Source organism: Drosophila mojavensis, unplaced genomic scaffold (genome assembly GCF_018153725.1).
Source record: "Drosophila mojavensis isolate 15081-1352.22 unplaced genomic scaffold, ASM1815372v1 contig_74, whole genome shotgun sequence".
Lineage (NCBI taxonomy): Eukaryota > Metazoa > Arthropoda > Insecta > Diptera > Drosophilidae > Drosophila > Drosophila mojavensis.
The window spans coordinates 11,945,673-11,962,050 of NW_025318899.1; the positions used below are offsets into that span (position 1 = coordinate 11,945,673).

Consider the following 16,378-nt stretch of genomic DNA (forward strand, 5'->3'; position numbering starts at 1 on the left):
ATTTTGCAGTAAATGAAACTATCAAGCAGATAGTGGAAAAAAATGTTGACATTTTAATTGGCTGACTGCAAAGTGTTTTCGAGGAACGATTACGGACTGAAGATTAAATTTCTAATACTAATTTATTTGATATGATTTCCTTTGAGTAGCTGCAAGATATAGCACTTAGTTTATGCACTGTCAACTCCTAAATCAGAGTCTTCTCGTTTCATGCATGACAAGATTTTGATTTCCACTGCAGAGGCCTAAAGTTACCCCACTTACTGTCAATTACGGCACAGCTGATGCGCAGACTTTGACGCTTATCTGGTTCGTCTGCCGCTACGCACCGTGTTTGCAAATCCAATTCAAGTTCAAGGGGGTGGCTTGTAGGCCTAATGCCTAATGGCCCAACAGCCAACAACAACAGGCAGCGTCGCTCTTTGTATTAATTTGTGCACACATTCTTGGCCAATGAGATTTATGCGCTGTGTATTACTTTTTTTTCTCTCTACGGCTTTTGCTGTTGTTTTTGTTGTTGTTGTTGCTGTTGGGGCACCCACACAACAGGCAGTCGGGCCACCCACGTTGTCAGCACGCTGCCAGCTGAGAGCGAAGTTCGAAAAAGGCGCGAAGCTCAAACAAACTGTTTATTTTGGTTTTGTTGTGCTTATTTTTATTCGCCTTTCATACATATCTCGGCGCACGTGTTTCGTTCGAAAGCCGCGACGCAGGCGCAGCGCAACAACAACAACTTGAGCGAAACTCGAAACTTGACGAAAGCCGAGCACAAACACGAGCATCGGAGCCGAAGACGAAGTGGGCTTCGGCTTAGCGAAACGAGCGCTGCGGCATTGGCTGCCAATGAAGCGAAGCATCGAGCCATCAGTTCGACTCGAAACTGCGCCGGAAGTGGACGCCAAACGTGGCCGTGTGTCAAGCGACAACAACAAAGAGCAACAATACTGAAAGTGCCGTGGCAACTGTTTGTGTGTTTCGCTGTGTTGTGCGAGTCAGCAAGTAAAATAATTATTAAATAAATTAAATCAAATGTTAATCAATAATTAATGAGATGAAAGTGCATCAAATGACATGACAAGAGAAAGGCCATGGAAATGTGTTTAACAGTGCGACCATAAAACACGGCCAGAACGTAAATGCCGCAACGTCAATGTTACCTGAACTCCGTTTTGTAATTTGCATGCTTGCAAATTCATTAAAAAAAAAGAAAAAGAAAAAGCTAAACTACAAATTCCTCCACTGTTGCTGTTGCTGTTGCTGCCCTCTCACATAAATTTCACGGCAATCAGGCAGCAGCAACAGCAGCAGCACTGGCTGCAGCAGCCGCGTTGCAAGTCATCCAAACTTCATTTGTTGCGCTGCGGCTGCTTATGCAGCAAGCAGCTCCTTATTCCATGACTCCGCTTTGTTTCATCCTGCCCGCTGGTTGGGTTGAAATATTGCTTTCATTATTTATGTTAAGTTTATGCAACATTTTCTACGCTTTTGCCTGATGCTCCTCCTCCTGCTGCCCCTGCTGCTATTGCAGTTGCACTTTGGCGCACTTGTTTTTAATATCCTTCAGCTTGTAAAGGCATTACGTCTCCTGCCTGGTGCCGTTCTCAGCGGTAAATGCTAACCCGCCGCACTCTCATCCAAATTACGCGGCAATGGTTTTTCTATCATTTGTCTCGTTATGGTAGCTGGCTGCGCGTCCTTCCCCCAGGACATCAGCTGCCAGCTTCAATTGCTGCTTCATTGCACTAGCAGTTATTGATAGCGCTGCATAAATAAAAACAATCGCTTATCTTCTTTGCTGCACGACAGATTTGTGCTTGGCGCAGTGGGAATAAATCATATCTTGACTTATTGAAAAGTGTAATATTATCTTAGCAATTTCTTTCTCATTTTTTTTATTGTAATGTGGTTTGATGTGCTGAAGGCAAGTTGAACAAAATGCGGATTGATTGCTGATTGATTTCGACAGAAAGACAGAATGTAATGTATACAAATTTGTACTCGGTTGAGAAACCACTTCTGAAGCTCGTTTTATGGCTTATTAATTACCCATAAGCCATGAACAAAATTTAGCTGAATTTTCCACGTATCGATGTGTATATAAATACCGAAAGCTCAAGTCGCGACTGTTCAAATGAACCACAAAGCTGTTTTTGCTCTCCTTTCGTTTCGTCTTTTTTTGTAGCATACTTTTAAGCTACTTATGTGCTCTGCTTCTTATACGCCAAAGGCAAGCAGCCAAGGGGCACTCGATTGTATTGTTTTGCATGTCCTCCAGCTGAACAAAAGGCTACAATTAATAGCCAAAACGAGCTAATTAGCTTAAAGAAATATTTGAATAATTACAAAAATACAAAAAATGGCCTTTTGTTTATTTGGGATAGCAATTATAATGTTTAATGGATCTTTAAATGCTTCAAGCTTTTGCCTTTGTTTCGCCACGTGCATACAAATTAACTTTTTAACTTGTTGAGGCAATATCAAGACCAATATATATAGATATATATATCGTATATGTATATGCTCATGTGCTTGATTTTTTTCCATGCTGGCAATAAGATTGCAATGCCGCTACTCCTGCTGCTGCTGCTGCTGCTACTCCTGCTGCTGCTACTGCTGCTGCATTATCCATTATCCTTTCTCTCTGCAACGTCACGCTGTCAGGCGCGATTCCATTTGCACTGGCTGCTGTCAGCTGCCTGTCTGTCTGTGCCGCCACTCAAGATGCAGTCGAGATGACAGCCTTTTGGTTGCCATTTCTTTGCCCCAGCTCTCGCATAATTTATGTTCTGCGAATGGAATTGAAAATTTAAACTACAATTCAAAAGAAAATAATAGAAAAATGCATTTGCTTTTAAAAATATATATGACTCCGTTGCTATTCCAAAGGTTGCCTTTCCATTTATATGTGTCAGAGTGGCCTTTTTTTTAGACTTGTTCATTTGTTTTCAAACTGATTGCATCATAATTACCCAACTGACGTACCGATTTTATGCCCCCTATGCTCCTAAGTGCTTTTTAACGAGCTGCTGCTGCTGCTGCTGCTCTAGCTCCAGCTCCTCCTACTCCTGCTTTGTTCTGTCCATTTGGATATTTAGGTCCCCTTCCGTCGCTCTACTATATGACCCGAAAATAAATGCTGTAATTTCCAGGCATGTGCGTTTCTCTGATTTTGTCGCTATAATCTGGTACATGAACCCATAATTTGTAATTTCAACCTAATTACTTTCCCCGCTCCTGCTCCTGCTGCTGCTGCTGTTGCTGCTTCTGTCGGGGGGCGTGACGAAGGCAAAAACATTGTCGTCAGCCGTAAAATGTCAACGGCAAGCAACAAAACGCCCATTTCGCCAGCAGACTTTACTTGCACATACACACACATACACACACACACATGCACAGCCAGCCACGCCCCCTTGGTTAGTCATGTGTGGGCTAGTACGTGTATTTGTGGCTGCTGAAATTTGTGGCGCGTCATATGTAAATTTGTGACAGATGTTTGGAGGTCATTGTAATTGATTTGTAGTTGATTTCTGTTTTGTTTGTGTGAAGAATAGAAATTAAGACATTAGTTGAAATGCCATGAAATTGTTGAAAAATTGATTTATAAATGAGTGAGAGGAAGTGAAGTGTAATTAAGAGAACTTAAGGTAAGGAAGAGGTATAATTAAAGTATAAAAAAAAAAGATAAGAAATTAGAGCTCTTAGCTGCAAATTTGGACTGGTTTGATACCATACCATACCATACTACATAAAATGTGTTTAAATTAATTTATTAAGACTCGCCCCTTTTTTCATTGCTGAGCATTTAAACCAAAGCACGAAATTTTAGGCTAAAAGTAATACAAAGATTTTATTTAGAAATCTATTTACAATAACTGAAAATTGCATGTCTCTGCTCAAAATATCCTTTTAGTTTTTACATATATAATTAAATTTAGCTTTCATATGTGTAAAGGCAAAAGGAGGCAAAAACGTACTCGAAGCACCTATTCAATGAATTTAAAATAAAATAAATCAAAAAAGTTCCAAAATATTTTAAGAATATTGTTGACATGTATAAAGAAAATAAAATTAAATAAAGGAAAGCAGAAACTTTAGCTGCTTGTCATTTATATTGTATGAGCTATAACTGAAAACACAATCATATCAGAAACATATACAATTAAAGAATATTCTCTCCAATTAAATGGGAAGAATGAAAGCTCATGCATAAAAATATACAGAAAATATTAAACTCGTTAACTTCCATGAATATGCGATATCAGTTTAATTTATTAAATATTCTTCATTTAAATTTCGCGCTTAAAGCCAATAATTCATATTTTTATGGCGCGCATCGCACAATTAAGCAATCTAAAGTGCATTATGCACTTTTATTGCAGTTTTTGAAAACATTAAATGCCATTATCAAAGTTCTCATTTATTACATTTATAAAAGGAGCACGACAACTTGACAAATCCTTTTGTTCTATACACTGTCAATTATATTTAATGCAAGCGATTTTTATGAAGCGCTGCTGCCTGCATTTTTCATGAGAAGCACAACAAATAGTGGGGCAAAAAATATTAAATTGCCATTTAAATAAAACCGGCGCTGAACTCTCTCGCCCTTTGTTTACTTTGGTATGTAAATATTGTGCGCGGCAGAGCCTTAAATACTTTGAATGCAACATAAAAAATGAAAGAATTATACTATTATTCGTTTTTATTATTAAATGCATGCGTATAAATATATTTAAGCCAAGCGAAATCTGTTGACGAAAAAAAAAAACAACAGCTGAATCAAATATTAATGTCTTGATGCGCCAACTGAAGTGATGGGAGTGCCATGCAACAGTCCCAGCGACAAGGGTGGATAGGCGACAGGGAAGGGGCGACAGGGGACGGGCGACGGGCGACAGGCGACGGATGCTGATATGTCATATGCATTCATAAATCATTTGCCAAAATTGAACTGGCCAAGTCACAGGGCGCCATAAAAACCCAAACGTATCACTCAGTTACAGTGCATTTAAACGCAAACATATAAAGACAGTGTGAAGACTGGCAAAGCGAAACGAAGCGAAGTCCAAATACACTTTTAGTAAGTGTTGAGTAACAAGGTTTCATACAGGAGCTGAAAGGTAATCCTATTAGATTAACCATACCCCTCTAGACAGCTCAACGATTTACATTTTATATAAAGTCTTTGTCAAAAACTGTTCCACTGCTCTTTCGTTTCACTCTTATCTCTCAGGCTAAGCTCTTACTTACTCAAATCACAGTTCATCAAAGTATTTTTTATGATCTTCTGTAATCACCAACCTATTAGCGACTTTGATCTGTAAAATCATTTCACTTCCACACTTTAAATTTAACAATTCGCAAAGTTTCTCTACCGAGCTCACAAATGTTAGCTAACATAAATCTCGCCAAAAATAGTGCCCACAAAATGAATGTTATAGTCACAATGTCCACTTGAAACATGTAAATGCAATGCAATTGGAGTTGGCAGCGCTACAAAATGTAGCAATTCATGTGCAATGAAAATGTGGCCATGTTATGACAACGACAGCCGCTACAACAGCAACAACAACAACAGCAAAGTCAACTGGAGCAACAACACTTGCGTAGTGGTCATAAAATAGCAACATCAATGCAACGCGTTCATTTGTATACACACACAGCTCTGGTCCGGAATAAAGCGCTATTAATAATAAATGTAGCACACACACACATACGTATACAGCTACATATATATAGAGTCAGTGACACACAGAGAAGCAGTCAAATGAACTTTGCAAAACCGAAAATGCCAACAATAGCAGCAACAACAAGCGAACGAGTCATAACCCATAAAACGCCAGACCTACAGTGCGTATGAGTGTGCTAGGCACACCAACACACACACACAACAACAACAGCAACAAGAGTGGAGCTGGCGAGTGCCATAATAATAATAAATGCTTTAATCCCTGAAATCGGTTGCGCCTCTGTGCATATCTCTTGCCACCCTCAAATCCGCTCAGCAATGCATTTTTTATTTTCAATTTTCATTGTTTCGTCTGCAGCAGCAACAACAACAACAACAACAGCAACAACATCAACAACAATTACAACAATAACAGCGCCAACAACAATGCGAATCGACGCGTCAAGTGAATTAAGCGATTTTTAAAGCTTTACGCTAAATGAAATTTGAATTGGCATCGTCCGAATATACGAATATATACGAAATATGCGCGAGTGTTCACTTGTGTGTGCAAATTAAATTACGCAAATCAAATAAATGTGAAACAGCAAAAAAAAAAAACAAAAACAAAAAAAAAAAAAAAGAAATCGAAACATACACACACAACCGCAAAACAAACGTATAAAATGAACGAAAAATAAGAGTGAAGCCTACAAATGGAAATCGCCGTGAAAAACTAAAGCCCAAAAAAAGCCAAGGGGAAGGCGTGTAATTAAACGAATAGTCACTGTGTGCGTGTGTGTTAGTGTGCGCGCGTGTGTGTGTGTGTGTGTATTTAACTAATTCTAATTAAGCGCACAAATTGCACTGAACAAAATGTTCATAATAACGGTAATTAAACTTTTGCTAATTGCGCTCAACATATTTCCAAGCCGTTTCACAAATCGGCGGATTATGTTCCTCATCTACATGACGAACCTGGTAACCCACGGTAAGCGAAAGAATTTATTATTAAATTTAATATGTGATGTAAATTTTGTTGTCTGATTAAAAATGAAATGATTTGGCATAGAACGAAATTTAAAATTTTGTGTAATTTTTTTTTATTATTATTATTATTATTATTATAATGAAGTGAAATTTGGTAATTGAGATACGTTGCTAAGCCTATTGAGCTAAGCTTAATAACTGAAGTTTTGCAATCCAATTGCCAAACAGGAAATTAATTCTTCATTTTGTAAATCATTTTCAGCATGTAAAAGCTATTAGTGTACGTTATTGATATTTGATAAATCTGAAAATCCAATGGTATATAAGAATTACAATTCAAGTAAACCAGATTATTGGCTTAATTTATTGAATATACAATAAAATCTGTAGCAAATATTCCATTGAAGATATTCACATTCTGACGAGCTTTAACACAATTCAAATTTCCCCAATTGTAAAAATAAATGTAGCATACTTTTTGGGGCAAGCAAAAAAGATTTTTGCAACATTTCCCTACACTCTATACATTCGGCAATTAAAACACATTAATTATAGCTGCCAAAAAAAGGATATGCCATGCAAATAGAAATATATATGTATGTAGCTGATGCTAGTTGGTTAAGCTGGAATTGCAACTGCGACTGCAACTGCCAGAGCAGCTGCAGCTGCCGCCGGAAGTCCATGACCCGCAGGCCAAATATAATCAACGGCTGCGTTAGTGTCATTATGAAATAATTTAACAAAGCAGTTCATTTTTTGCGCCGTGTTTTATTATAATTTACTTTTTTTTATCTAGCCGGGAGCCGGAGCTGCTGTCGGCACGTAGTCGGTAGTCCGTGGCGGTAGTCCGTGGCCGCAGCCTGTTGAGGCATTGCGGACGTCCTTGGTTGTTGTTGCTTTTGTTGCTGTTGCAATTCACTTTTGTTTTTCTATGCATTCATTACGTGTACTGTTTATGGGTATGTGTGTGTGTGTGTGTGTGTGTGTGTATGTTCTTTAGCTGCGGAAATGGCATACAAAAGCAAAACATCAGCCCGGCTGTTAAGCACGGCAAGTGGATGCCCGCGTTCATCCATTGCCACAGCAATGCGGCAGGCTTAGGGTGTGCAGGGCGTGCAGGGTGTGCAGCTAGAGCGGGTCTTGTTATCTTCAGCACACAATTGCAGGCCCGCATGCCAACAGCGCTGCACCTGGCGCCATGAACCACGCTGCGAACAGCAACAGCCAGGGCAGCACGGACACGGACACGGACGCGGAGCTGGCATTGAAATTGAATGCAATCTAGCTGCTGGATGCCAGCCTCGTCGTCTCGGGCAATTTGAGGTCTCATTTTACTAATTAAATTATGACTCAGCTCGACAGTTTCGACACCCAACACCTCGTTCTATTTGAAAAGCTTTGTTCGAATAGCCCCTGGCTAAATCCTACAATATTTCAAGCTGAACAAATAGTTGAAGGATTGGGGGAATATTTTGTTTATAAATATTTCCTTTTAAATTTGAATTTTCACAAGATTAATGTCTAATAATTTATATGAAATGAAAGTATTGTAAGAAGAAAGATGAACAGAGATAATACAGATATTAATTAAAAAATAAATTATGTTAAATATAAATAAACTTCATAAACTATATTCTATAGCTACATTCCCTTTCTATATCTACCAGGGTTACTTATTCCTTCTCTAATTTGTTTTTAGTTAACTCTCGCTCTCTGTATCTCTCTCCCTCTCTCTCATACTCTATCTCTCTCCATCTCTGATTATGTTCGCCCACTCTCATTAGCATATTTGAGTTCTCATTTAGCTGCAGATGCTGCTCATTAACTAACCGAGTTGTCTATTTTGCTCTTCATTCACAGTTATGATGGATGAGCCACGCTTCGCACAGCCCATACCAAATGTCACCGTTGCCGTGGGCCGTGATGCCAATCTGCCCTGTGTGGTCGAGCACTTGGGCGGCTACAAGGTGAGTGCAGAGAGGAGTGACCAGAGGGAGGGGCCAGCAAGTGTCATAAATCGTGCGTACGCTGTGAAACATCCATTCGCCATGGGGCGCTCCAGACGGGCAAAACTGTCTGAAATCAATTTTGTGAATTGCTCGCAGCACTCACTCACTCTCGGGCAGACTCTAATGCCGAATTGACAGTTAGAAATGAAGCCAGCTGCTGTGTCTATGACAAGCTGTGGCCTAGCCAGCTCTCTGTTGAGCAACTGTTTTAGACTCGAGCAGAGTAGAAAGAAAACTAATAATGAAGAAGTCGCCACATCATAGCACAAAGGCAACTAAATCAACAGTTTGATAAGTTCGAGCTGAAAAACTAATACGATGAAAGCCTGCTTTGTGGAGCCAACAGAATGACTAGAAAATCACTTATCATTTATCTCAGTTGCCCTGCTCGGGCCGCGCTCTCATAACAAATCACAAATATTTACTCGCCATATCAACTTCATATAAAATGCTCGCCTGCTGTTCGCTTTTCTATGGACATGCGAGTCCAGAGCTTCAGAGACTCTCTGTCTCTGCCTCTGTCGCTGTCGCTGTCGCTGTCTCTGGCAGCTTCTTCTATCTGCTTCTTATTGGACTTTCATCAACATTGGTTGCCAACGAGCTGCTCCTAGTGCTGCTGGTGGTTATTGTCGAGCTGAAAACGAGAAACTCATTGCTGTCACTGGGCAGAAAGTAAATTTGAAAAGTTTGCAGCAAAGGCGGCGGCAGGACAAAATCCTTGTCGGGACAGCATGCCCTGTCCTTGTGTCACACGCAATGTAAGCAAACGAAGCCAAACTGATGCGGCTAGGAAAAAGAAAAAGTGTATTAAAAAAGCGGAAACAGCTGTCAAGCTGGCTTTCTCTCATTTTTTTTTTTTCTAGCCACTTTCATGCGTCACAACAACGCATTCATTTATTACAGCTAGTGTGTGCGTGTGTGTGTGTGTGTGAGTGTGCGTGTTGCACAATTGTATATCGATTGGTCCTTTGTAGGTTGCCTGGATACACATAGATCGCCAGATGATACTCACCATACATAGACACGTCATCTCGCGCATACCGCGCTACAGTATTACCTATGCGGACAACACCTGGCTGCTGCACGTGAACCAGGCGCACCAGGACGATCGCGGCTATTACATGTGCCAGGTCAACACCAATCCCATGATTAGCCAGGTTGGCTACCTGCAGGTGGTGGGTAAGTACCGGGCAAACATATACTCCATATACCCTCCAGTTCTCCCCTAATGCTCACCCAATGCCAATTGCGTTGCAGTGCCACCCAACATACTGGACATTGAGAGCACGCCATCTTCGGTGGCAGTGCGTGAAAACCAGAACATCAACATGACATGTCGCGCCGATGGCTTCCCCACGCCCAAAATCATTTGGCGTCGCGAGGATGGCGAGGAAATCGCTGTGGAGAAAAAGAAAAAAGGTATGATTGGGGGTCGGGTATGAAATGCCCCAGCGAGGGTTGTTCGATTAACTAACCAGACCAGAAAAAATGCAAAATGGAATGAATGTTGATGATTCTTATATATTTCTTTACAATTGTACTTCATACATTATTAAAAATGTAATAATGCTAATGGCACAAAAAATGTCTCCCAAATGATATTTTCTTAATAAGTTTCTGTAATATTTGAGCACTTATACGTTTCTGTAATTGAAAAAAAATAGATAAGAAATAGATAAGTACATATGCTATCTTATTCAAAGTTTATCCTTAAAATCAATTCCAATTTAAATAATACAAAGCTTCTAATACATTTACAAAATCTCAACTTGAGACTCCCATTTATTGCTAACTTAAATGAGTTCTCATACATCAACAACTCTTTGAGCTACCCACGCATCTATGTACACATGTCATTTAGCTGCTGTCTCATTGAAAATTCTTCATGCTCTGCACGTTTATTTCCATGGTGCGGACGCTTCCTTCCGGCAAACATCAAAAACCAAAAAATAACATCAACAACAACAACAACAACGGCAGTCCTGGTCTACGATGGGGATGTCCTGCCATTGACCAAAGTGAGCCGCAATGAAATGGGCGCCTATCTGTGCATAGCCACCAATGGTGTGCCGCCCTCCGTCTCGAAGCGCATTATATTGGATGTGGAGTGTAAGTAGTATAGACAAACATTTATATGTACAAGTCGATTGACTTAAGCGAAATGAAAACTACACACACACAGACACACGCACAGGGAGTGGGAGAGAGAGACACACACACATATAAACATTATATTGGCATGGCTGTAACACGCGCGCGCACTTAACGAGAACGATGACAACGACTCGCAGTCGCGATGGAGTATCTATGCGGCAATTCATCCATCCATCCAGGCTGGCAGGCAGGCAAGAGTCAGGAGAGTCTCTGTGCCGGCTGCTCATCAATTTAGCTGCTGCGCCCCGTGACAAGCGCAGTCTTGCTAATGCACCTGATATATGGAGTCGGGCGTTAAAGTTGTGCGGCTGTTGCACGCCGTGCGCCAAGTAAACGCTTGTTAATCCTAACGAGTTTCTGCTGTCCCCCGCCCCTTGCCACCTCTCGCGCTGCGCCATGCCTACACACTGACAATAATTCACGTCACGTACCTGCAATAAAGTCACTTGCCGGCATTGCACGTATGACTTTGACGGCGTTTCCCATCTTTTTTCTCTTTTCTTCTGTTTTTTTGCCTGCCTGCTCCTATTTTATTATGAACGGTTTGTGCGTGGCAACGGTGCACAGGTGTGTGGGGGAGGGGGCGGTCTGGTCGGGGAATATTGCGAAATACAGGTAGGCATTGACAGTGCGCGTTTAAATTTCCAACCAGCCATTCGCTGTTTCAATCTCGTGTTTGCATTGTGCGAAAAACTGGGGCAAACTATGCCGCATGCGAGGCTCAATGGATAAATATTGATGGGCGACTATAAGCAGCAGCCCAGGCCTTGCCCACGGCACTGATATCTAATGAAATTGTTGACAAGCGCGACTTGAAATAACTTCAATTGATGCGAGTTCAGCTTGTCTAAATGAATAAATAGCGCAAATAGCTGGCTGTAATATATTGAAATTTCACAGCACTTTCAATCGTTTAGCCCGGCTCAACTCTAAAAGTATATTAGCTATGTGCCCCGAGCTGTAGGCACCTCCTCCTACTTTTTTTTTTTTTTTTAATAGTTGCTGGCAACCACATCACGTACTTCCTGCTAAACTTTACTTCATTTTTCTTACTTTTTGCGCCAGAGTCAGCTCAGGCAGGCAACGAGCGTATTGTCTCGCATAAGTTTTCTCTTTTTTAGCTTTGTCATTGAACTTTCATTTTAAGCTTGGCAGACAGACGACATTACTCACACACACACACACACGTGCACATCAGACAGACACACATTCACACACTTGGGGCAGACACATATTGAACATACGTTAAGCTGCAGCTTATGCGTACTTTGGCCAAACGCTTAAAATGCAATGCCAACCAGTCTAAACACACACACATATATATATACCTCTCTATACATGTATATATATTGATTCGTATTTCCCTTTGGTATCATTCACTTTATCAACATTTCTCTGCTTCTCTCCATTCACCTCTCTTGCAGTCTCGCCCATGATTTGGGTGCCGAATCAACTTGTTGGCGCGCCAGCTGGCACAGATGTAACCATCGATTGCCACACCGAGGCCCATCCCAAGTGAGTTTTTCTCCCACTTTTTTTTTTTTCTAATTCTATGTACCATACATTTAAACATTCCGTTTTCCATTTCTATTGCACCTGCAGCAGTCGGCTGAAACGTAGCTGCCTGCGATTTTGCTATGCCTTTTGTTTTCATATTCCATGCAAAGTTTTTTCGATATGTTATGAATAACTCGTTGTTGTTGTTGTTGCTGTTGTATTTTGCAGAGCCATCATCTATTGGGTGTACAACTCTGTAATGGTATTGCCGAGCAAGAAATACAAGACCGACTACACTGAGAACTCGTATCGGTAAGTCAAATGCTTGAAACTTTAACCTCAGCTCGAGAGCCCAACTCAAAATAGTGTTGTTAAATATTTATTATGCATTTGCTCTTGACTACAGCGCCAGCAGCTGGGGTCATGAGCACACGCCATTTAAGCAGAAATGTTCCCAAAAACGATTTCACCTACAAAACTCCAGAATGATTATTTATTACACTTTAAACTTGTCTGGTCGCTTGTCGGCTTGAGCTTGGAGTTTTCGTAGAGTATTTGGCGTAGTTGTTTTTGGGAACGTCTGCCAATTGGTTTTCTCATTACTATATGTTGTCTCCCTCTAACTGCCTATTTGAAAAGCGCCCACATGAAGCTGACGATAAGAAACCTACAATATGGCGACTTTGGCAACTATCGATGCATCTCAAAGAATTCTCTTGGGGAAACGGAAGGCTCCATACGTGTTTATGGTAAGTGCATTTGTATTGGTAGCTTAAGTGCACTAGTTGCAGCAAAAGCATACACACACACACACACTGGCACACACACACATTCACTGTGATGCACACTTAGCCAATGCAATATCGAGCGCCCTTTGAGCCACAATTTTGCCAAAAGCTTTTACCTATGTGCCGCTCCAGCGCCCACAAGCAGCCTGAATCCAGCCGGAGTCGAACTGGGGCTCGTCTAGCGCTCCGATATATGCGCTGTGTTTTGGAGCGTAAAACTAAACGAGCGGCCACCAACGGAGCTGAACTGCGTCTGTTTGGGCATTCGGCTTTCGGCTTTCGAGCTGGATCTTCCAAGCCAGCAGCTACACCAGCAGCACCAGGAGCACCAGGAGCAAGAGCAGCACGACACGTAGATACATTCACCATAAACGTAAACGTAAACATAAAATAAAGGTGCATTCCAGAATTGTTTGACTCTGTATCGTGCAGCCTGCAAAAAGCCTCGTCTCAGACAGGCCCGACTACGCTCGGCCGACACGTTCTGCTCTGTGTTTCGTTTATTTTTACTGTATTCCATTTATTTATTTATTTTTTATGCACTTCAGCATTTCGAGACCGTATAAAACGTATATGGAAAAATATAAAAAAAAAGAGAGCAGAGTACGTTGATTGTATTCGGAGTAGACTTTGTTAGAAATGTTTTTTCTCAGACATCCAAAGTGAGATCCCACTAATATTTGAAGGCAACAACGAAGTCATGCAGCTGGGTAAACTCCAATTCCCTAGTCTTATAGATTCATATAGAGTTTCATATGCAATAAATTGCTTTAATTTTCTAGGGAATATATGCGTATGCATGTTGACCGAAGCCTTAACTTCAATTAAATTGAATATACGTACGCCACAACATGTTGACCCAGATTTTGCAAATAATGTGGCTTATCGAGGCTCTATATACGGCCTTTAATTTATGTTCCTTAAGGCGCTTGCCACTTGAGCGTTTGAGTTCGAGAAGAAAATGCTGTGACCTTTCCACCGGCCCCACTTGACATACAAAACCGCATAGCAGCTGGCACATGTATAACTCACGCCAGTATAAATTGAGAGAATGTATAATATACACACATACACACACACACATACACGCACATGCATATAGAGTGTGCTTGAAATTAAAAACTCGTTTGCTTGATTTTATCATAATTAATTATGCGCTGCTATTCGATTCCGTTTTCTTTTACAGAAATACCTTTGCCATCAACACCATCCAAACAAGTAACGCACACCACCGTCGAGTCCAGGGAGAGTAAGTATAGTATCAGACGAGCTGATGTTAACGATATGTGTGTGAATGGATGGCCAGGGGCAGGGGCAGGGGCAGGGGCAGGGGCAGAGCGAGTGGCTCTATAGCTGGGTATAGCAGTTCGCTTTTGTGCTTAACACATGCCGTATAGCCTGGAAAGCGACGAGCGCTGCATAAACTGTGAAAGTCACACCGGCAAACCAACACTTACTCACAGACACACACACGCACACACACACTCACCGAAAAGGATACAGGATACGGCGAGCCACAAACAAAACTGCGAAAGTAGCATCTAAGCCACACAGAGCCACAAATACCAACACACACACATATATATATATATATATATATTTATAGAAGGAGAGAGAGAGAAAGAGAGAGAGAGAGAGAAAGACTGCAAAGTGTGAGCTGCTGGGGGACAGCGACACGCCCACAAAAAGAGATAAAGTAAAGCAAAGCACTTTTGACTATTTCAACGTGGGGCTTTCGAAACTCAAGTCGAGCAGAAAAGTACACACACTTTCAAGTTCTCTCTGCTCTCAGCGTGTGCCCGACGACGGCGTCGGCTGCAAGTCCAGGGCAAAGCAATATGCTGCGGATTATGCTGTTGGGGATTTTCGGGGGCATTAGGTTGGAAACACATTTGAAACACTGCCGCGCACTGCCAGCAAAGGCAGCAGCAACAACAACAGCAACAGCAACAGCAACAGCAATGGCAACTCCTGAGAAAGGACCAAACATATTTTATTTAAAGTGACTGGCGCGACGGCGACTGCCACTGCAACGGAACGTAATCCTTCCCAGGCAACAAAAGGATGTGTTATATCTATATATGCAGGACTGTTGCCGCGTGTGTGTATGTATGTGCGTGTGTGTGTCCATGTAGGTGTGTACTCTTGCTGGTGTTTGTACGCGTGGTAAATTTTTGTATCGCAGCCAAGTGGCTGCCACAAGATTTCCACACAATTTAACTTGAAAACCATGTCAGCAAAGGTTACACAAACATTGGGAGGAGTGAGCGTTCTTCTTATTGAGTTATTAGCCATACCTTAAGCAGTCGAAGCGTGCTAATTTTAGTTGTTGCTATTTTGTTTTCCGTTGTTTTCACAACAACACAATCTCGTTCTTCTAGGCAATATAATACCATCTTTACGCAACGATACAACGAAATCGCTGCAAACGGATCTCTATGCCATGAAAAACGATTTGTATGCTGGCAGTGGTTCATCGTCGTCGGGTTCCAGCTCCTCGGCCGCCTCCTCCTCCTCGATGCAGACCGCCCTGCTGCCCGGCGGCGCTGCCGGCAATAGCCTCTCGGCATTGAGCGGCGGCGGCGGCGGCAAGGGCTCCCTGGCGATAGGCAAAAGTATTTTCTATACGGAACGTCCACCGAACGAGTACGCCAGCTCACTGGGTAAGTTCAGCCTAACTGATAAATTTAACAAAATCTCTTACGAAAACACATATACATATTTATATAAATATATGAAAATCTATTTGTGCTGCATTCCGTTGGGCCACACAGCTGGAGCTATGCATAGGCTGAGCTGGCTGGGCGCAGGATTTGTTTTGCTGTTCGCTGCGCTCTGAAATCAATAATTTAGTTACTCCAAAATAATAAAAAGGCATTTGTAAAATGCAGCCAAAGGGGGTAAAAGGGTTAGTATTTAGGGGTGTATTTATTTCGCAGCTGAAACAAACTGAAAACTGAAAACCGAAACGAAAAAAAAAAGAAATATAAATATATATATATGTATGAGAAATACTAATAATGTTTATAGTTGTAATAATATATGGTATAGCTTACGAATGAACGAAATTTGTATAATGAAAATTTACGTTAAATACCGCAAAGGAAAGAAACGAAAAATAATTGGAAAATTTGCTAACGTGTGTAGCAAAAACAACAATAAATGCTCATTCTATGTACAATATGAAAACTTTTAAGCATAAGCCCCACACACACACAGACAGATAGACAGAGAGAAGGAAATATAATATTATATATATGAGCATACAAAAA

At 41.2% G+C, this 16,378-nt stretch overlaps 1 protein-coding gene across 1 annotated transcript; it reads left to right on the top strand.

Annotated features, from left to right (window-relative positions):
- The first annotated feature begins 868 nt into the window (after positions 1-868).
- On the top strand, positions 869-16,118 carry LOC6582183 (lachesin). Its single transcript, XM_002007851.4, has 12 exons — positions 869-999; positions 6,048-6,659; positions 8,519-8,625; positions 9,642-9,846; positions 9,925-10,086; positions 10,648-10,776; positions 12,246-12,336; positions 12,547-12,630; positions 12,958-13,067; positions 14,293-14,355; positions 15,488-15,769; positions 15,881-16,118. The coding sequence occupies exons 2-12, from the start codon at positions 6,545-6,547 to the stop codon at positions 15,943-15,945; spliced, it is 1,413 nt and encodes a 470-aa protein (XP_002007887.2). The 5' UTR covers positions 869-999; positions 6,048-6,544; the 3' UTR covers positions 15,946-16,118.
- Positions 16,119-16,378: the final 260 nt, after the last annotated feature.

Bases quoted from the DNA above. Each gene is read 5' to 3' on its own strand.
- LOC6582183 (XM_002007851.4), top strand. From the start codon at position 6,545: ATGTTCATAATAACGGTAATTAAACTTTTGCTAATTGCGCTCAACATA. The intron at 10,777-12,245 runs GTAAGTAGTATA...CCTCTCTTGCAG, and splicing joins CATTATATTGGATGTGGAGT to TCTCGCCCATGATTTGGGTG. The intron at 14,356-15,487 runs GTAAGTATAGTA...TCGTTCTTCTAG, and splicing joins CACCGTCGAGTCCAGGGAGA to GCAATATAATACCATCTTTA.